We start from the raw sequence: 22,044 nt of genomic DNA on the forward strand, positions 1-22,044 counted from the left end.
TAGGATTCCACTTGTAAAATGGCTCACATCATACATTTACTTATATGTGTTGTTTCTGGTGAGGAAGCACTCTCAAGTAATGATCTATCCAAATTACTTTTCAGAAGTAACTCATAATCACTCTTGGGATGAAATCTGATTTTGTGCATACAAGTTCAGTTTCATAAAGAATTATTTTAGAGGACATGTTTTAAGATATTACAAAAATATATTGGGTATGTGCAAGTCCAAGATCCAAGACTTTTTCTGTAATAAAAAAGTGCCCAAGAAACTCGAAGATATGTCGTGATGCACAATATAAAAACTTCTAAGAAATCTTGTTAATAATCTCTACGTCAGAAAGCAACTTCATATTGTAGGAAACTTGTGCTTTACAAATATCACACAGTACTCAGTTCCATTATAAATTTGATCGCATATAAACTCTCAACAAAATTTGCTGTAATTTCTTTGTAACATATGAAGTTTAGAACATACTGACAAAATTTGCTAGAAAGATGTGCAATGAAGTGTATTTAGTGGGAGCCAGCCTTCATGATTCATGTCGTTTCCTCAACATTAATTTCAATAAGAGGTTTTATTTGATCAACCTCCAGTATTTGTTTGAAATGTACCTCATCACACTCATCAGCAATAGAAATGTTTCACCATCAGAGACTTCACCCACAGGCAGGTGTACCCCAAGTGAAAAACTAAACACTTGAATAATCTCTTTTGCATCTTGTGTGAATTAATAAAACTATATACCCATATTTTCATCCAGCTCTGTCATATCTCAACCACACTGCCATCATACATAAGCAAACATAAAAGCAAAAACATTCAAATCAATATAATTTCTTCTTTACACTGAAAAATTCAATTCTTCAGTTATTTATATGTTTGGGAAAAAAAAATCTTTTGGGATAATTATTTTTTTCAGTGAGAATAATGTTACATTATGAGAAAAAGCAGAGGCAGCAAACTGCTCCCATTATCTGTCCTTGCCAATCAATTTGCCCCGCAGTTCTAGTGTGCTGGTAGTTGCATGAATTCCCTGGACAGAGACGACGGACTTAATCACACTTTATAACAGGCTTTACGCTGCATCCTAGAAATATGCTTGCCATACTGTTTCAACACCATGTTTTAGGGTAAAATTGGGAAAATTGTGTCTTGTAATAAAGCTGTTATCTGGCTTTGCTGGGAAGCCCTGGACCATTGCCTGCATTGTACTACATCATGATGTCAGACTGAGATTAAAGCAAGCCTACAAGAATAACGGATGTTGTAACAAGTGAAATGGTGTGACAAGCTATTAAGAATTGTCAAAATTAAGTGCTTGCCTTCCAATACACTTACATCAAGAACACTGATAGGTTTTTACTCTGTGCATCAAGAATTAAGCTCAAACAAACTCTCTATTCAAATACTGTCCTTCAAATACAATAAATATATTTTTTGAGTCACTATATCTCTCATAGTGGCCTTAATCTTTCACACAAACTAAACTAGGACAGGTGATACCATATAATGTCACCTGTTGAAAATATCTAAATAAATAATTCTATCATCTTGGATCAATAGAGTATATTACGAGATAACTAATATCTGTGTTTGTCCTAATATGGTTTCACTGAATATTTGCGAAGATGAGTAACACAATGTAAGAAAAATGAAAGCAATGTTTTGCTGGGTTATCACAGATGAAAGGCAATTTTATTAATAGAAAAAGGACTGTAAACTGTAAATGATTTCTTTTCCCTGATTTAAAACTGCGATGCATTTATATCTGTTCCATCTTTAATCTGAAATTATATGAGAAATTGAGAGACTAGGATCTCTCCTGGCAGCTATTCCTGTTGCATCCTGGGAAATCCCCCGAGTCCTGTTGGCTCACTCACCCTCCAAGGGCTGAATCAAAGGCAAACACGGCGTTATCTCTCTGCAAGGCGAGGACCAATGTGGGGCCTGACGTCAGGCTCGGAACCTGCAAATAGAATGAATTTAAAGAGACATGATCAATCTTACCCTCTACTTTAATTCCACTCTTGACACCAAATTTGTCTAACAAAATAAGCAGGACAAGAGATCTCTTAACAAGGTTACCAACGACAACCCTTGTTCAGTACATGTTAACTTGGAGGAACAATCCAGGGAAATGGTGGACTCTTAACTAGATTTGTGATTCATGGGAAAATACCAGAATAATTTCAGATAAGTTAATTTTCAACGTGTGACTGTGAAATATGTGATCTGTGATCAGAAAAAGAAATCCGGTTTCTGTCAGCTGATCCCCGCTCCATGGGTATGGCAGGATCCATATACAGCCACACTATGGCTAATTCTACCATCTGGCCACTTTTAGAATTCCAATCCCCTTTATTCAATCAAGATAAGTAGGATCCAACCTGTCATATGTTACCCTTCCTACACAGAAGTAATCCCACCAGTCACAGTGGCAAATGTTAGATTGAAATCAGGACATGAAATCATATCTCAGTGTTGTGTTATAAGGATGGTAAAGTAAGACACAAACACGAAGGTTGTACAGATGGGATGTTTTCAGCTAACATTAGATTTTTCAAGAATACACAAATAATGTTACGATATTGTGTCACTACTGAATCGGAGGTTCACAACATCTTTCAGCTTCTGGAAAAGAAAGTATCACACAAATCTATCTAATGATTATAAATCATGATTGTGGTAACAAATTTATATGACCTCTTAATGCTGACCCGAGCCTTACACCATGAAATTAATGTGAGCAGAGCTCCAGATAAGATTTAGCTCATGTGAGTACTGTACCCACTGTATTTTTTTGGAGTGGGTATTATGAATGTTGAGTGGGTATTTCTTTTGCTGTTACCCACTGCTTTCAAATATGTGCGTATTTCAGTCATTTTACTCACCTAAGTATATGCCATTGAGTAAGTTTACTAAGCAGGTATGTTCTGCCTTATGTCATACCTACCGTATATTACCGTCTATAAGCAAAAAAAAAGCAGTCCGTAGAAGGGGGTCGTCTTATCCATGAGTTACGCTATCGTCAAACTTTTTTCCAGGGGTAAGAAAACAACATCAAATCACTTCGCGTGAACATACAACAGAAGACGACTTTGTCAGTAGAGACGTCAAATTTGCAATTAAACATCACTAGACAAGATTATTTTCCTTTTAAGCTCTAAGTTGTTTTTGCTGGGCATTGTATTATTTGCAGGGATTAAGATTGCCGTGTGTATTTGAGCCGGAAATAGCAATCAGCTGTGCACATGTTTCCCGGCGATCAAGTTCAAACATGCACAATAATATAACAGGACGAATTCTGACGCAGTCATCAGTAAAAATATAATACAGAATACTATTATTTAACCCAAAGAAATATAACCTAGCATTGTGAAATTTTAATTACAGTTATTATGTAAAATATATCAGAGACCATATAATAGTCTCTGAATATATATAATCAACACTAAGGTCATATGGACCCTCATGAACATGGTAAGCAGAAGTTATACGCACATGGAATGGGGTAAAATACGGAAGCCATTGCAAAAAATTCATACATTTTTACAGATGTTACTGTAAACTAGCAGTCGATGGAAAACGAGGCGGTAATCAAAACCAACTTAAATATAATGGAAATGATTTCATAAAAAATCACTCATCCTATACTGACAGTACAACACTTGTCCTATACTAACAGTACAACTTGATAACAATCGATGTCTTTTTCATTACGCAAGCGATTTTTATAAATATATTCCGTACGCATTTGTTTTAAACTTTCTGCGCATCTAACATTTTAAATGCGTAATTGGTACGCAACAATTATTTTTCAATGCTTAATTCTATGCGCATTTTACCCGGATACACAGCTTATCTGGGCCTCTGTGTGAGGTTCCCAATCTTCAAATGTAGAATCCACAGTCTATTAATCAAGACATTGAAAAGACTGTAGTACTGTAGCAGGTGGATACAGACTGTTTAAAGTTTGCACGAGCTCACTCTTCGTGTGTGATCTAAGCGAAATTCGAAATTCAAAATATAGACACTGTTATGTCAATGAATGGTTCTACCTAAGTGCCTCAGGTTATCCAATGTTGGACACATCAACAGATGCTGACTGAACAAGGAATATGCTTGGACCAAGCTTTTACTTGAGAGACGATCACAAGTGGGGCAGATCTTAGTTTGACACAATGGTGCTTGACTGTAGTCATAATAAACTGTACTAGGTCACTACTGATTGTAAGAACTTTCTAGTGTGTCTACAAGAGTAGGTTTTATGTAAACCATGACATTTTCACCATGTAGGTGAGTGGCAGTTATTTAGTACATGCAGCAATGTTTTCACAAACTTACCAACACCAAAGAGGTCATCATACATGTTTGGGAGTGTTATAACTGCTTGATCAACTTGTGTGAACACTCTCACCACACTCGACATGGAACTTGGTGAGAAGCACTGTCAAAACCTTGGGCTTCATTACACTGTTTATTGTGAGTTTTGTTATATACATGTCATTGTTTCCATCCCTGGGCAGCGAACGTGACAATGAACTCCAATATATTGTGATAAAATAGTGTAACTTTATTAATGCGAGCAAGGAGAACTTGCTGTTTTTGTATTATTTTCATGACTTACAGAGTTGGGTTTCAGTCTCTATGACCAGTTATATCACAACATGTTTGCTTACTGTGGTAGACTGTAACCACTCCAAATCATCATGACTCCCTGGTGTCATGAGAGGGAGTCATGGGCATGTTTTGGGGAGTCAACTTCATTTTGGAACTTTCATCAAGATATCAGCTGTGATTGTTTAATAACGACAAAAAAACAAGGTAAGGCAGGCCAGGTGTTTAGTCAGCACTGAGCAGTTAACTGGCAAACATTAAACTAAGTAGTTTAGATTATCTGAACTAAGGTCCCAGTAGCATTGCGTCAACAATGACACAAGCTTCTATATTTACTGCGTATTTGAGATAATTTGTTCGTCAAATATGCAGGTTTTGTGTGTCATGGCAAACACTCCGGTGAACAAGGATTCGAAGCCTCAAGTCACAGTGTCTTGACTACACAAGGGACACAACTCTGCACAGGACGCTGTAGCACCTGAGTTGGCTGGCCACCTGCGACCCTATCAGTCCTGGGTGCCGTTGTACAAAACAACCTTAACGCTAAGACTACCTTAGGTCTATGTTAAGGTATGGGAGTTACGGTCACCTTGGCGCTAAGATGACTTTGTACAACGACACCCTGGTATGTAATACAGTTACAACAAAGGATAAAGCCAGTGAAATGATTGAGAATATTTGCCAAACAGTGAGTGAGTCAGTTAAAATTTATCGTCACATATTTCAGCCATATTGTGATCATTTGCCAAACAATTCAGCTCACTTTTGTCCACAATGATGAAGGATCAATGTCATTGCCAGTCAACCTCTGCCTCTCAAACCTCAATCAAGCATTCACCCTTAAAACCAAACCCAGGTTTGGAAGAATAACGAAGATGTAGCTACCTGTCTGAAGCTGCCAGCATCCACTAGATGGAGAAAGTGTTCTGCCTGGGCTCTGGTGAACCAGAGCATCCGTGCAGCACTCAGTTCAAACCTGCAACACACAAGGATCTCAGCTCATGTTCTGGGATCTATAAAGTTGCCTGATAATAAATAGCAGTTTTCTCACAAATTTAATGCTGCAACTTTCTGTTATAATATGGCCTGCAGGTTGAGTCAAAACAATTCTTTACAACTAGTTACATGAGCTAAACATAGTTGATGAATAAAAAAAACAAAGAACTAAAAATCATGCCAAACAATGTATCGGGGCAGATGTAGTCAGTGTAATGATGCAATAAGATGTATCGGGGCAGGTGTAGTCAGTGTAATGATGCAGGTGTAGTCAGTGTAATGTGCAATAAGATGTATCGGGGCAGGTGTAGTCAGTGTAATGATGCAATAAGATGTATCGGGGCAGGTGTAGTCAGTGTAATGATGCAATAAGATGTATCGGGGCAGGTGTAGTCAGTGTAATGATGCAATAAGATGTATCGGGGCAGGTGTAGTCAGTGTAATGATGCAATAAGATGTTTGTGCAGTTTTGTTTGTTTGTATTTAGTTTAACATTGCACTCAGCTATATCCCAGCTGTATGGCAGTGACCTGTACATATTGGGTCCAGACCAGACAATCTGCTGATTGACACCATGGACATCGATCTCCGTAACTGGGACATGATGACGTGCATCAACCAAGTGAATGAATGAATGAATGAATGAATGAATGAATGAAAGAATGGTTGTCATGCAACAGCTGACAATACGGACCAGTAGTTGCTATTGTGACCCACATAGTATGAGGACACACCATCGTAACCACACAACTCAAATTGGTGGTCTCTTACTACAAGCAACAGACTGCTTGTGGAATATTTTAATGTCACTATCTACCGCCACTTTGGATCAGTAACACATCTGTGTAAGTTTTAGTGAGCCAAGATCTATTTGTATGACTGCACCTACCCATGTGTGAGCAGAGCGTCCAATAATTCCACATGCCCCACCCCCAGCTGGTCCCGGCCACGCCCAGTAAGCACTGGGGACGTCAGCACCAGACACATTGTCTGCAGCAGCATTTCATGGATTTCTGAAACACAGGAACAAATATAGTAGCGACTCAAACCTGGTGTGCTCTCCTGCTGCTTACCATTTATAACATCTTCACCATTAAAACCTATATGTGCTGTGTAATATTGGTTTACGGACTCAATAATTTCTTTTTCATGATGCTCAGCTCTGGAGAAAAACTGGTTGCAGTGCACGGGTATGTGCTGATAGAACAAGATCATAAAACGTGGATAGGTCTGGATTTGTGAAAGTGATAAGCAGATCCTTGCTCTACTGAAGGAGGCAACTCCATTAGAGGAGTTATAGACAACTAACCCACTTTTGCTCCTATAAATGCAACATCTCTTGAACATCATAAAGTCCAGTCAAGTTATGGATTCTCAGTTGAAGGGAAACAACTATTGTATCAAACCTCTGTGCATCAAGGGAGACAATTTCCACTACTTTCGTGAAACCAAATCATTATCTGTGTTAGAAAGTTAAAAGAGGTAACTTTCAAATAATGAGACTGGTGTATAGTATCTGTTCTGGACAGCTAACAGGACTCATTGCTTCTTCTATTGCTCTCATTTTATGAAGCCGAAATATCACACTGCTAAACAGAACATAAAGATTTCAAACTTGAGATGATGAACTGGTCGCCTGATAAGAGTGAGTGTCGATGTAGTGTTTGGACAGGATTCATTATAGATATCTTGTCCAGATCAGTGATCACTAACCTGCCATATCTGTGCTGTAGGACTCAAGAGCTTGACTGTGATGTACCAGATTTACATCTCGACTGTCAAAGTGATGTAGATCTATAGACAGGTCTTCAGCTGGACACACAATCTGTAACACAATACCAGATGTCAGCACCATCCTGTGAGTTCCATCACAGAGGAAAACATTGAAAACCTGTGTCACATCAAGTTGACATGTCACGAGATAATTGAAACACTGCCCTAAATATAATTAAATCTGACTTATCATGTAACTAACGCTTTTAGTCATGACATAAGCTTAAGGCATGATTGCCACCATCCTCGGAGGTAATAAAATTAAATGCATCCAGGGTACTAGTGGAGATTTATCGGAACGTATGCCCTGGAGATTATCGAGGATGGATTGTCACACCCTAAAGGCATAAATACCTATGCACATTAGATTGTGTCTTGGAGTGAAGAACAGTGTAACATTCCACTTACCCCATGGTTGACTAATTCTGGCGTCTCCTCACAACACAGACCTTCAGGGAAGAAGAACGCCAGGTCCAGCATCGCCCGGTAGTAGTCATGGGAACCTATGGATGGGTGATGAGAAATTCTTGCAAGTGACATTTCTGGGTACATAACAGAGCTAGCAATGACTAGGGATTAAACGGTATACCACGGTATTAGTAGAGACGCGGTATTTTGCCTTTAGTTTGGTATGCCGTAATGCAATCCCAAAATTTGGTATTTGCAGTTGTCATGCCGTCATTTTATTAACCTTTAAACCTTTTCTAAAATGTCTAGTAATTGAATCATTTTGTCAAAATCTAAGCATTTCTTTGCTAGACGAACGTTATTTTCCCAGAAGGAAGTTCTCATGTACTGAACCGAAGGCCTTGTACTGCAATACATACCGTACCATGGTAAGAGCACAGCGTTTCACTCCTAACAATGACCACACACAAACACGTAGAAACATGAGCAGTAACATCTGACATCAGGTTCACTGACAATCAACCTGGTGACAGAGTCTGACCAGTCAGTGATCAGTTGAAGCAGTACTTCTGACAGGTATGTGGTACCAGCTGCTGGCTCTGACGGGTATGTGGTACCAGCTGCTGGCTCGGACAATTTCACACTTCATGGAGGCACGAGAAAATGTGAAAATAATGTGTATATATGCAAGTAATTGCATCGTGTTTTACATGGGTATACCACACTAGACTCAGTATGATTATCCCACACTAGACATAGTTTACAGACTTCAAGATGACCAGTACGTATCCTTTTGGTATGGGTATACCACACTAGACTCAATATGATTATCCCACATTAGACATAGTTTACAGACTTCAAGATGACCAGTACGTATCCTTTTGGTATGGGTATACCACACTAGACTCAATATGATTATCCCACACTAGACATAGTTTACAGACTTCAAGATGACCAGTACGTATCCTTTCGGTATGGGTATACCACACTAGACTCAATATGATTATCCTACACTAGACATAATTTACAGACTTCAAGATGACCGCAGATCGATGCTCATATTGTTGATCACTGGATTGTCTGGTCCAGATTTGATTATTCACAGACCGCCGCCATATAGCTGGAATATTGCTGAGTGCGGCGTAAAACTAAACTCAATCACTCACTCACTCACTCAAGATGACCAGTACTAGACCTTTTGGTATGGGTATACCACACTAGACTCAGTATGATTATCCTACATTAGACATAGTTTACAGACTTCAAGATGACCGCAGATTGATGCTCAAGTTGATCACAGGATTGTCTGGTCAAGATTCAATTATTCACAGACCATTGACATATAGCTGGAATTTTGCTGAGTGCGGCGTAAAACTAAACTCAATCACTCACTCACTCACTCAAGATGACCAGTACTAGTCCTTTTGGTATGGGTATACCACACTAGACTCAATATGATTATCCCACACTAGACATAGTTTACAGACTTCAAGATGACCAGTACGTATCCTTTTGGTATGGGTATACCACACTAGACTCAATATGATTATCCTACACTAGACATAGTTTACAGACTTCAAGATGACCGCAGATCGATGCTCATATTGTTGATCACTGGATTGTCTGGTCCAGATTTGATTATTCACAGACCGTCGCCATATAGCTGGAATATTGCTGAGTGCGGCGTAAAACTAAACTCAATCACTCACTCAAGATGACCAGTAGTAGTCCTTTTGGAATGGGTATACCACACTAGACTCAGTATGATTATCCTACATTAGACATAGTTTACAGACTTCACGATGACCGCAGATTGATGCTCATGTTGATCACTGGATTGTCTGGTCAAGATTCAATTATTCACAGACCATTGACATATAGCTGGAATATTGCTGAGTGCGGCGTAAAACTAAACTCAATCACTCACTCAAGATGACCAGTACCTATGCTTTTGGAATGGGTATACCACACTAGACTCAGTATGATTATCCTACACTATACATAGTTTACAGACTTCAAGATGACCAGTTCGTATATTATCGGTATGGGTATACCACACTAGACTCAGTATGATTATCCTACACTAGACATAGTTTACAGACTTCAAGATGACCAGTTCGTATCCTATTGGTATGGGTATACCACACTAGACTCAGTATGATTATCCTACACTAGACATAGTTTACAGACTTCAAGATGACCAGTACTAGTCCTTTTGGAATGGGTATACCACACTAGACTCAGTATGATTATCCTACACTAGACATAGTTTACAGACTTCAAGATGACCGCAGATTGATGCTCATGTTGATCAATGGATTGTCTGGTCAAGATTCAATTATTCACTGACCATTGACATATAGCTGGAATATTGCTGAGTGCGGCGTAAAACTAAACTCAATCACTCACTCACTCACTCACTCAAGATGACCAGTACTAGTCCTTTTGGTATGGGTATACCACACTAGACTCAATATGATTATCCTACACTAGACATAGTTTACAGACTTCAAGATGACCAGTTCGTATATTATTGGTATGGGTATACCACACTAGACTCAGTATGATTATCCTACACTAGACATAGTTTACAGACTTCAAGATGACCAGTACTAGTCCTTTTGGTATGACACAACCTAGGGTCAAAGCAGTGACGTTCTACTCTCCAGACAATTGACCCCCTCATCCACTAGACAATAGAAGTAGATTGACTGAGATTTACCATGTACCCATCAATGTGTAAGCTATGGTGTAACAGTCTACAATTAGTGGAACTGTGTCTGAAGCAGACAACCAGTGGTTGATGGTATGACAACATATGTCCCACAGATACCCCAGTATGGTGTTTTTACTACCCTCTGTCAGATGGTGTGTGGTACAAATCAGTGTTGATCTCACCATAAAGGCCGTTAGCTACTGTGTCACTGCCAAATGTTCCTCTCCACAGAAATTGACTCTGACGCCGTGCACTCTGAGGATCCTCTGGTCCAAGAATGTCCACTAATCGCTTGACTGCATTCTCCCGTCGGAGACACACATATAAAGACGGACTGGACGTTAGGTGGTCAACGTGGCTCTTGCATAGGGCCAAATCCTGGAGGAAAATCAACATAAAATATTTTAAAATACAGTTACATTACTGGAGAAATATCAAATATTTTCATTATCTACAAGAATTGGACGATTTTCAAAAGTTCTTAAAGTCAATAATCCTTGAAATCTAAAGTTATGTCAGTCAGTTACAATTAAAAACCAGCCAGTGTCAGCAGCCAGATGAGCTTCAAACAGAAGTCAGGCAGAGGAGCTTCAAACAGAAGTCAGACAGAGGAGCTTCAAACAGAAGTCAGATAGAGGAGCTTCAAACAGACGTCAGACAGAGGAGCTTCAAACAAAAGTCAGACAGAGGAGCTTCAAGGAGGCAGGCAGAGGAGTTTCAAATAGACGTCAAACAGAGGAGCTTCAAACAGAAGTCAGATAGAGGAGCTTCAAACAGACGTCACACAGAGGAGCTTCAAACAGACGTCAGACAGAGGAGCTTCAAACAGACGTCACACAGAGGAGCTTCAAACAGACGTCACACAGAGGAGCTTCAAACAGACATTAGATGTTTGTTCCAGTGTCAGCTGCAAGACCAGCTTCAAACAGACGTCAGATGTTTGTGTTAGTGTCAGTTGTTGAAAACAACACTTACTCATACTGATATACAAACACTACCAGAAGTATGGGAACTCCCGATTCTATGACATCTGTTATGAAGTTATTCGTAAGACTTTGCATTTATCTATTCACAAGAAGGCCAAGATAATTGAATACTTTAGCTGCTACAAACCTGCAAAACTTCAGTAGACAGGACATGTTGAGCTTGTTGTATACTTAGGACAGCCATCTTTAGTCCTACAATCTGGAATCCTTCTTGAGCTATTTTCTTGAAAAGTCTTGCCAGGTGTTTCACTACAGCTGACGGTTTAATGAGTAGAAATGTTGTGAGCAGTTGTGGGCCAGCTAGCATGAAGTCAAATATGTTCTCTTGTACCTGGGGAGGATGTGATGGGCGGAATTTTTTCCAGCTGCAGAAATGTAACACATGCATTAATTGGGATGTAAATTCATAGAAGCTTAATCAATACTCAATGGGAAATTGGTTACCAATGCATGATATAGATCAAGGATATGTTTTTTATCTCTCTGCTCTGCTGTACAATATATTCAACCTAACAAGCAAGAACCCTCACTCTGCATGTGCTGAGCTATCATGAAGTCTTGACTCTGGTAGGTAGGGCAGCAGAGGCCGACACTTCGGGTCAGGGTAGAGGTCATGACGTGAAAAGAAGAGACGGATGTAGGTGTAAGCTTCATCAGCAGTCTGAGACATCATTTTGTCCAGGGACAGCTTCTGACCCCGAGGAGAGTGACCAGCAGTAGCATTGCGGTCTGGGAAGAGACTTGTTAGGATCTTGAAAGCATTGACCCCACGGACAGCCAGCACTAGCACAGGTTCTGCAAAGGAACATTGTGTGTGGAGGTCTATAAGCAGTATGTCACTTACGAGACTCCAAGACTAGAAAAAACACTTGACTGTTGTAGCTGAAACCACTATCAGCAAACTTATTAAAATCTAAATATTTTAGATATTTAAATACTTACCTTACCTCATGGCCTACTTGCAAACAGTAATAATAACTAATATCACATATCTTACAGCATTTATACCCCATATAGCAGTAATACCACAACTGATCCTTGCATGATGGGACCTCTGTAATCAGCTAGTATACAAGTAGAAATGGTGCCTGTTGAAGTGGACTATGTTTCAAGATGTCATCTGTTCTGTTGGTGTCAGGCCATATGTAAAATGGAGGCATTAATTACCATGTGATCAACAACTGCTAGGCTGATACACATCATCAAAATAAAACTACCAGATAAGTAAGTGGTATAAGATGATCTTGAAACAAACTTCCTGAGCCTGCGTGTTCGCTCTGATTTGTTTTTTTAATGTTTGTTTAATACTATGTATGACTCACTAAGGACTCGTCCTGGACTGACATTTAGAAATCTAAAGATTTAGATTCTTTGGTATCAATTCTTGAATTTCTGTTCCAAAATGAATCAAATTTTCATTAGAAACTTGTTCTGTGAATTCAAGTGTATGAACCCACCTAGTGTGAGAGTGTGGATGCTCTCCCTCCACTGCTTGTCCCCGACCTCGAAAGGTGTGACCTCCCGCGCCTGGGACAAGGACAGAGAGGGCAGCCACTTCAACCCCAGCAGCTCAAATCCTGTACTCAAAGGGGAGACAACTGGTGTCTTACTGTGTGGCACCAAATTCAGAATCTTGCCTGAAAAAAGAAGAAGAAATTTTTTGCATGATGATAGAAATATTTTACATAAGATCTATCTGAGCAAACTTTTATGCTTCGACTGTTATTCTCACGCCTGAACATTTCGCCAAATAATTTATACCAGTTGGAGTCAATATTTTCTCATTATGTTTCAACTTGAAAATTACTAAAGTACTGTCGGAAATAGAAAAAACCCTGTTTTTTCACATTTATAACTACAATTTAGGTAGTTAATATGTGAAAGTGTGAAATATCTGTTAAACTAAGTTCGTCCTGACTACAGTTGCAGTGGGAGGGAGATAGGAAACGTAAAAGAAGGATTTTACTGAGGAGAGGTTAGTGCAGAAATAAGCAACGCGGGTTTTTCTAAGTCCAAAGCGACTTATTCAGAACAGACCATGGCTTTATGCAAATTAGTGTGCGATGATATTGTATTACAAAGGACACTTTTTAAATGATCATTTTGAAATTAGACTTAGCTTCATTATAAACGATAGCGGACTTAAAAAATAACAACTTTAATACTGAAACTATGAAGGATGTAGCTACCATGACGTCTCACTATCACTATAAAAAGAAACAGGTAGAAGGGGTCGTCTCAAAAGCAAAATCAGGATGGGTGTCACAGACGGTGGTTGGGGTCGGGCTGGGGAACTAAGATATTAGCTAAGGTAAGATAATCAATAGAGACAGATTTAATACACATGAAAAAACATAAAATATCTTTGAGATGACCCCTTGTGCCTGTGGGCAGCACATGCATTTCATGCCAGGTGAGTCGACGGTCTGTCGTCATACAGGGACCAACAAGTACCATATTTTAACGTCTTTTGGTTTGACGCGGTCGGGGATCGAACCTGCGACCTTCCGCTCTCCGGGCGGACGCTCTAACCACTACACCATGGAGGCGGTCTCTATAGTCTGATCTATTGTTTTGAGCAGCTATTCATATTTTTTCTAAGTTTTGCCCGATTTTACGAGTAAACATGCTTTTCTGGATATCCTATTACGCATCCCTCTGAATTCCCAGTTAGGCCGATTTGGGTTATTTCGACATATGCTCTTTTCTATTTCTGACAGTACTCTACCTTATCTATTACCTCAAAGGTTTAAGTTCTATGCTTTACATTAGAAAAATATTAGTAACTGTAGAATCTTTGCTGAGAAAGTTACATGGTGTCAAAGAGGTATATCCATTAAAACATGAGTCTGTTGACAATTGTGAATGTTGTGAATACACTGTTTTTCAGAAAGTGATCAACTGTAACAAATGTTATACTGGGGATTACATTTTTTAGTGGCATTGGTAAAATGGGCAACCACAACTACCAGACAATGTGAACATCCCTGTTGCAGAAGACTACCTACCCATGAGCAGGCCACAGGACTTGAGTATGTCATGGCCACACAGTAACAGGACAGCAACCTGCTCCAGCTCGGGGTTGGTGTACATGCTGGGCTGTAGATAGCTGGGACTGCACTGGAGCTCGTACTCTGGACACTGCAATATGTAGAACATCAGTACATATATGTACAACACTGCATGTTCAGCTTGTATACACATGTACAACATCAGTACATATATGTACAACCCTGCATGTTCAGCTTGTATACACATGTACAACATCAGTACATATATGTACAACACTGCATGTTCAGCTTGTATGCACATGTAAAACATCAGTACATATATGTACAACACTGCATGTTCAGCTTGTATACACATGTACAACATCAGTACATACATGTACAACACTGCATGTTCAGCTTGTATACACATGTACAACATCAGTACATACATGTACAACACTGCATGTTCAGCTTGTATACACATGTAAAACATCAGTACATACATGTACAACACTGCATGTTCAGCTTGTATACACATGTAAAACATCAGTACATACATGTACAACACTGCATGTTCAACTTGTATACACATGAACATCAGTACATATATGTACAACACTGCATGTTTAGCTTGTATACACATGTACAATATCAGTACATACATGTACATCACTGCATGTTTAACTGTATACACATGTACAATATCAGTACATACAAGTACAACACTGCATGTTCAACTTGTATACACATGTAAAACATCAGTACATATATGTACAACACTGCATGTTCAACTTGGATACACATGTACAACATCAGTACATACATGTACAACACTGCATGTTCAACTTGTATACACATGAACAACATCAGTACATATATGTACAACACTGCATGTTTAACTTGTATACACATGTACAACATCAGTACATACATGGACAACACTGCATGTTTAACTGTATACATACACATGTACAACAACAGTAGACTGCATTTATGTGTTACATACACATGTACAAAATAACTAAACTTAACATAGGTTTATATTCAAAACTAGTACAATGTATATTCGCATTTAAGGATACCACTATATAACATGTCACAAAGAAGCTGGGCTATTGCTCACCAGAAGCAAAAGTTAGGCCACCATACTCAGGGAGATGGAGACTAAAGGTATCTTTACTACCTGCATGATATTCCTAGCAGGGATTACACATCCATTCATCTGTTGGCAAGGTTAGTCAGCACATAAAACCAACACATATTCTACACTTATAATTGGGGAATATATAAATATACTGTGAATGATGTGGACTTTCTAAGATACAATTACTTTTCATTACTTTAAAGCCCATCAAAGGAACAGGCAGTAAGAATCTGTGTTGAGTTAATATTCCAAATTAATAGGAATTCATTTTATATAGAACTTATGCATCAGATTAATAAACAATTCTATTTGGTTTTTTACAATGATTCTCTCATCACAAGGTATACAACATACTAACTTTTCAATAAATATGCATGTGTATAGCTAGTATGAGGTGCCAGAAACATCTGGTTATTTCTAGTCTGCTGATGCTACTTATTGACTTGACGCACCTTGCTGAAGTCCCCTCCCAGCAGGTTGAGCAATCCGTCGGTGAAGGTAGCAGCATGGAACAGATGTCTTGATGTCAGTTTGAAGGCCATTTCCTTCTGTACATGGCCTGAAATACACAACAATCTCAAATATATCTTGGTATTCCAGCTGAATTATGGCCGCAACTAAATGTTGTCAATAACTTTCTAGCAAATCATGTCAGTGAGAATATGTTGTCAATAATATACCAGTTCAATCATGGCTGCAACTAAATGTTGTCAATACCATTCAAGCTAAATCATGCCAGCAAGTAATAACATTCTAGTTAAATCATGGCAGCAACTGAATGTTGTCAAAGATATTCCAGCTCAATCATGGCTGCAACTGAATGTTGTCAAAGATATTCCAGCTCAATCATGGCTGCAACTGAATGTTGTCAAAGATATTCCAGCTCAATCATGGCTGCAACTAAATGTTGTCAAAGATATTCCAGCTCAATCATGGCTGCAACTAAATGTTGTCAAAGATATTCCAGCTCAATCATGGCTGCAACTAAATGTTGTCAAAGATATTCCAGCTCAATCATGGCTGCAACTAAATGTTGTCAAAGATATTCCAGCTCAATCATGGCTGCAACTAAATGTTGTCAAAGATATTCCAGCTCAAACATGGCTGCAACTAAATGATAAATGTTGTCAAAGATATTCCAGCTCAATCATGGCAGAGAATGAATGTTGTCAATAATATTCCATCTTAATCATGGTAATAAGTGAATGTTGTCTATAAGGCTCCAGCTCGATCATGCTAGCATATGAATGTTGTCAGTAATTCCAGCTCAGTTATCATAATGAGGCTTGGTAATGAGCAAATGTCCCCAGAACAGTTTCACTAGATCCAGTGTTCCTGTGGGTTTAATCTATTGTCACCTGCAGAAACCCTTATCATGGCAGAGATCCCAAACAGAAAATTGAACCAGATTTATTTGTTTCGAGAACAATTTAACCTTCCAGGACATCCTGAAGGTTCTCAAAGAGTAAGACCAACTGTAGCACAGACAATACATCTACTGGCCAGTGTCCTCTGGCATATGTTATCTGTATGAGGTTTTGGGTAATTTTGAAAAGAAAATTGTACTTATTGAGTTATACACAGCTTTTAACATTTGCATCAGGCACTTCACATATTGAACCCATATGAGGAATAAAACCTATGTTCAGTGTGATGGGCCAATGCCTTAACTACTGGGCTACCCAACCACTGCTGTAAACTGGGAAGCTCAGACAAAATATATCAAATAGAGGTTCATTTGAATCCAAGTGTCTTTCGATGTCAGTATATCAACACAAGTCCATAACAGTTTAAATCTTTCAGGACCAGAGGAGTCTTAAATATTCATCAACAAGTGTGGCAAGGGAGCTATTAACTTTCATTGTTGGGAGTGAACATATTTGATGTCATGGGAAGTTTATTCAAATCCTTCTTCTAATCTTTTCATTTTGTAAAATGTTATAACCAGTGTCTTGAGTGTAGAATGTACAACTAAAGTACTGTTGGAAATAGAAAAAAACAGTTTTTAGGTTGTCACTCTGTATCCCTAAAATTTACACAATTGCAAATAGCATATGTTGAAATAACCCACATCGGCCTAACTGAGTGTTCAGTGGGGTGCGTAATAGGATATCCAGGAAAGCATGTTTACTCGTAAAATCAGGCAAAACTTAGAAAAATGTAATGTTTAAAGTAAAATTGATATTTTCATACTTATACTTATCCTGACTCATGATCTTTTGCTTATCTCCCTTTCCCTTTCGAATGGTAGTGGAACACTTGAATCCCTTGAAGTTCCCGACGCGGACGTAAAAATACACTCACCCACGAGTTACCTCCCATTTGACCTTTTCCGGCGCAAACAGTCATGTGACCAGCCTTACTTGCCACTCTCTCCTGAATTTCTGCCCATGCACTTGGATCTGCTGTGAAATCCAAAGTGTCTTCAGCAGGGAGGTTGGGAGGGCTTCTCGTCATGAGTCAGGATAAGTAAAAAAATATCAATTTTACTTAAAAAATTACATATTTTTACTTATCCTGACTCATGATCTTTAGCTTATAGAATCCGACGGATTGATGGTGGGTCAAGCCACTTCGTGGATTCAACAGCTGTCCTTAGATACGTCCTGTATCCCCCCCATGGGAACTGTGAAACAGCATTTCTGTGATCCTATTCTTCCAACTTCCGTTATAACTCGGGGGGACCACTTTCTTGTCTTACTTTAGTCTCAGACAAGTTGAATGATGTTGATTCATGTGGCTACAGATAAACTAGTATCTTCTTATTACTAGATATTTCATAACAACCCATAGATTATGATAAGATCTTTGTCATAAATGAGTTGCGACACCTTCACGTACAGGTAAGATATTTACCCGTACAGGATCTTTAATCACTCTAGCCTGTCCTAGAATGTGCGCATGGACTTTCAAACTAATACTTTTTCCTTAGTAAAAGTTATCAACAAGTCAACGTGATAAAGGGTGAGATTTTCCAACTCAGCGCCTTTGAGGAACCGTTAGTTGCTGTGCTACAACGAGAGGCCCAAATTGGTGAATGCCTGAGATGTCTTCGGGTGGCTATGTCTCGGAGGTAGTGGTTGGCAAACACTGTGTCCGACTTCCAAAAGCAGCCCTCCATAATTGTTGGTATAGAGCAATTTCCGTGCAGAGCCAGTGTTGACGCCAGTGCCCTGACTTCATGTGGATTGGAAGCTCTAGGAGGTTCTAGTCCTGCTGCTTTATAGGCTCTCAATATGACGGCTCTCATCCTGAATGATATGGTCGTTCTTGAGACTTCTGCTGATGTCTCTGTTGATAATGGGATGAACAGGCGCTTGAATTTTTGTCTCCTAGTCTCAGTCTTTTAAAGATATATCTTCAGGGCTCAGACCGGACACAAGGATAGGTCTTCTATATCATCTGGGCCGAGGCCGAGGATTGTAGATAGCGCTGGTACGTGGAATTGCTGACCAGGTAGTTGGTTCTTGGCAATGAAGTCCCATCTAAGTCCTAGATGAACTGCAGTATGTTGCCCCCTGTCGAATCTTGTTCGACCAAAGTCCAGCGCATGTATCTCTGATATTCAGGCTGCCGTGGCTAGCGCAAGCAGGAACAGAGTCTTCTGTGTCAGCAGCTCAAGGGTAGTCTGGTCTAGAGGTTCCTAGGCATCACTCGTAAGATGACGTAAAATTACATTCAGATCCCAGGCTGGAGCTCTGAACTTTTGCTGGTCCTCCAGTTTAAATGATCTCAGCAGAGCAAGTAATTCTGGTACTTTCGTCAACTTGATGCCTGTTTTCGTGGTAATCACTGTACTGATGGCAGCGAGGTATGTAGACAATGTCAAACCTTTCATATGTCTGGTCTGTCTAAGATGACACAGATATTCTGCCACTTGAGGATGAGTAGCTATCATCGCAGTGAAGCCTTTCCGCCTTGTATAAGTCTCAAACTTCAGCCATTTGTCATCATACAGGTTACGAGTAGATCAGCGTAACGCTAGCGTTACTGACTTGGCTGCCCTGGCGGAGTATCCTCTTTTCTTCAAACATGTTTTGCTACGGTCCACACGTGTAGCTGGAACACTGTTGGGTTCCCGTGGATTTGCTTGGTGTGCGGATGTATGAGTAGGTTCGGCCAATCTGGTAACTTGATTGCTGGACAACCGAAATCTTCTATTAGGTCTAGGAACCATACTCTCACTGGCCAGTAGGGCCCGACCAAAGTCAGTTGTAGCGCCTGTGTCTGTTTGATCTTCAACAGTACTTGAGGATCTGGAACTGGTGAGACAAACGCCTCAGTAGTTGCCCAGGCTTGTTGAACCGGTGGCTTAAAACGTCAGGTTTGTTGCATGGGGCATCCTATTTCCTATTTATGATGAGCCGAAATGCTTCTGGATGGAGTATCCATTCTGTAGGTGACGGGTCCAGTGGTCGGGAGAGAGCGTCTGCATGCACGTTCTTGGCTCCAGGTATGTGACACGCCTTTATCCAGATGTTTGCCTCCTCCATGATGTCAAACAACTGGAATGTGAGCTGTAGCAGGCTTGGAGACCTTGTGGATCCTTGCAGATTTATGGAGAATGCCACTGTAGATTTGTCCATGTGGACCATCAGCATTTTGTTGTTCAGCGAGCTCGACCATAGTTGTAAGGCGTTGATCACGGCTTTCATCTCCAGCAGATTGATGTGAAGATGCTGCTCTATTTTGGACTACCCTCCTGATGCACCTTGATTGTTGAGATGCGCACTCCAGCCCTGCATCGAGGCGTCTGCGCAGAGATGTGTGTCAAGGCGTCGGCTTCTTGTAAATAGGTCCCTCCGCAAACGTTCGACCTGTGCGTCCACCACAGTAGATACCTCTTGAGGTTGTCTGGCAGCAAGATAGGGTTGACGCTGTCTAGATGTTTTGTCAGGAACCGTTGCAGCGTTCTTAGTTGTAACCGTCCTGTGCGAGTCAAGTCCTGCACAGAGGTTAGTAGACCGAGTAGAACTTGCCATGATCGTAGTGTTAACGGAGAGATGACTGCTGGTGGAATCATGGCTTGTATCTTGACCCAACGATCTTCTGGGACCACAATTCAATTCTGTGTTGTGATAATTCTTATTCCCAGCAATTGAAGATCTTGTTTGATTCTAACTCCAACTTTATCAGGTTCACTAGCCATCCTAGTTGCGTGAGCAACTTAATTGTGAAGTTCAGCTGCTGTCTGAGTTGATTGGCACTTTGAAGAACCTGAATGCCGTCATCCAGATAACCGGCACTGCGTAGACCTTGATGCTGCAGATAGGTGCCGATAGGCTTGGTTATTCGTATGAATAATCATAGAGCCGACGATATTCCAAACGGTAGGACGTTCCATTGGAAGTGCTAACCTCTGATTGCAGTGATGATACATCATTCTTCCCCTTATATACGCAGGCGATCTGTGTTGACATCGAAGCGTTGTCTATTTATAGCAAGGCTGGCTCCAGTGTAGCATCGCAGGGGACAGGTACTTGTATCCAAAATAAACATCGTTTATCCTGCTGTCATCTATTAGATTCCCATGATGATAACAGGCCGTAGTTGTACACTGTTTCCAAGGCTGCCGATGAAGTATTCCCCAGTACCACGGGTTTGTTTACAAATCAGAAAACATACTGGAGCCTGCTCTGTCAGAGGGAGGCGTTGTCTGACGTGGACCAATCAGCTTCAAGCATGACGTCACCAGTGTTGCAGCAAGTTGGCCTCCATAAAATCTGATGCAATTAGTTGGTTAAAGTAAAAGCGCCGCTCATATAAACCTCTTGAATAAGGGTTGCTCCAAGAGTAAAATCTTGTTCAGTGATATGAATCACGTATTCCCATTGTGGATAATATAAGCCAGCAATGACGAAGGAGGCTGTCGAGATGTATGTCTGTATGGATCTTGAAGAAATACCGGAGTTGAATCTAGTTGATAGGATATAAAATCCTAATCCCCACGCTGAGTGACGAGTGTTAATAATATCATCTGTACGTCTGTTCAAGGATACTTGAAGGCGTTGTTAACCTTAAGCCCTCTCCAGTACTTGAGATATCGGCTTCAAAGGTGATATCATATTGGAGTCGAAGTCATCAGCATATATGCAATACGTCTCTGTTGGGTTGGAGTGAGTGAGTGAAGGACAATATCCGCAGTATAAGACTTCAGCATCCGTATAGATGAAGTGATTCCTTTCATCAAGTAGATTGTCGTCCGAAACTGAACCTATACAGGTATAAGGTTTGTGCAGGTAGTAGAGTTGTGCAGGCTGTAAACTGTAGAGATCGCACATGTTATAGATCTTTTTGTTGAGTTTAAAACTCTGACAAAACCATCCGTTTTCATCATTGCTTCGTTTTGTTCAGCCACATGGTAATAGAGTCGACGTCAACATCCTGCCTGTTGATGTAAGGGTTTGTTAA

General features: G+C 40.0%; 1 protein-coding gene across 1 annotated transcript in view; it reads right to left on the reverse strand.

The window, feature by feature from the left end:
• LOC124290002 (dynein axonemal assembly factor 8-like) overlaps positions 1–22,044 on the reverse strand; it is an 81,741-nt gene that overhangs the window by 36,657 nt on the left and 23,040 nt on the right. Inside the window, exons 15-25 of the mRNA XM_046726678.1 lie at positions 16,086–16,192; positions 14,508–14,640; positions 12,957–13,136; positions 12,030–12,294; positions 11,627–11,864; positions 10,696–10,891; positions 7,798–7,892; positions 7,330–7,441; positions 6,506–6,629; positions 5,506–5,596; positions 1,884–1,969 (exon numbers count right to left, since the gene is read on the reverse strand). Of these exons, the coding sequence (XP_046582634.1) occupies positions 1,884–1,969; positions 5,506–5,596; positions 6,506–6,629; positions 7,330–7,441; positions 7,798–7,892; positions 10,696–10,891; positions 11,627–11,864; positions 12,030–12,294; positions 12,957–13,136; positions 14,508–14,640; positions 16,086–16,192 (1,627 nt within the window). The remainder of the gene's footprint in view (positions 1–1,883; positions 1,970–5,505; positions 5,597–6,505; positions 6,630–7,329; positions 7,442–7,797; positions 7,893–10,695; positions 10,892–11,626; positions 11,865–12,029; positions 12,295–12,956; positions 13,137–14,507; positions 14,641–16,085; positions 16,193–22,044) is intronic.

The sequence above is a fragment of the Haliotis rubra genome, unplaced genomic scaffold (assembly GCF_003918875.1).
Source record: "Haliotis rubra isolate DU_JTF1 unplaced genomic scaffold, ASM391887v1 Scf454, whole genome shotgun sequence".
Lineage (NCBI taxonomy): Eukaryota > Metazoa > Mollusca > Gastropoda > Lepetellida > Haliotidae > Haliotis > Haliotis rubra.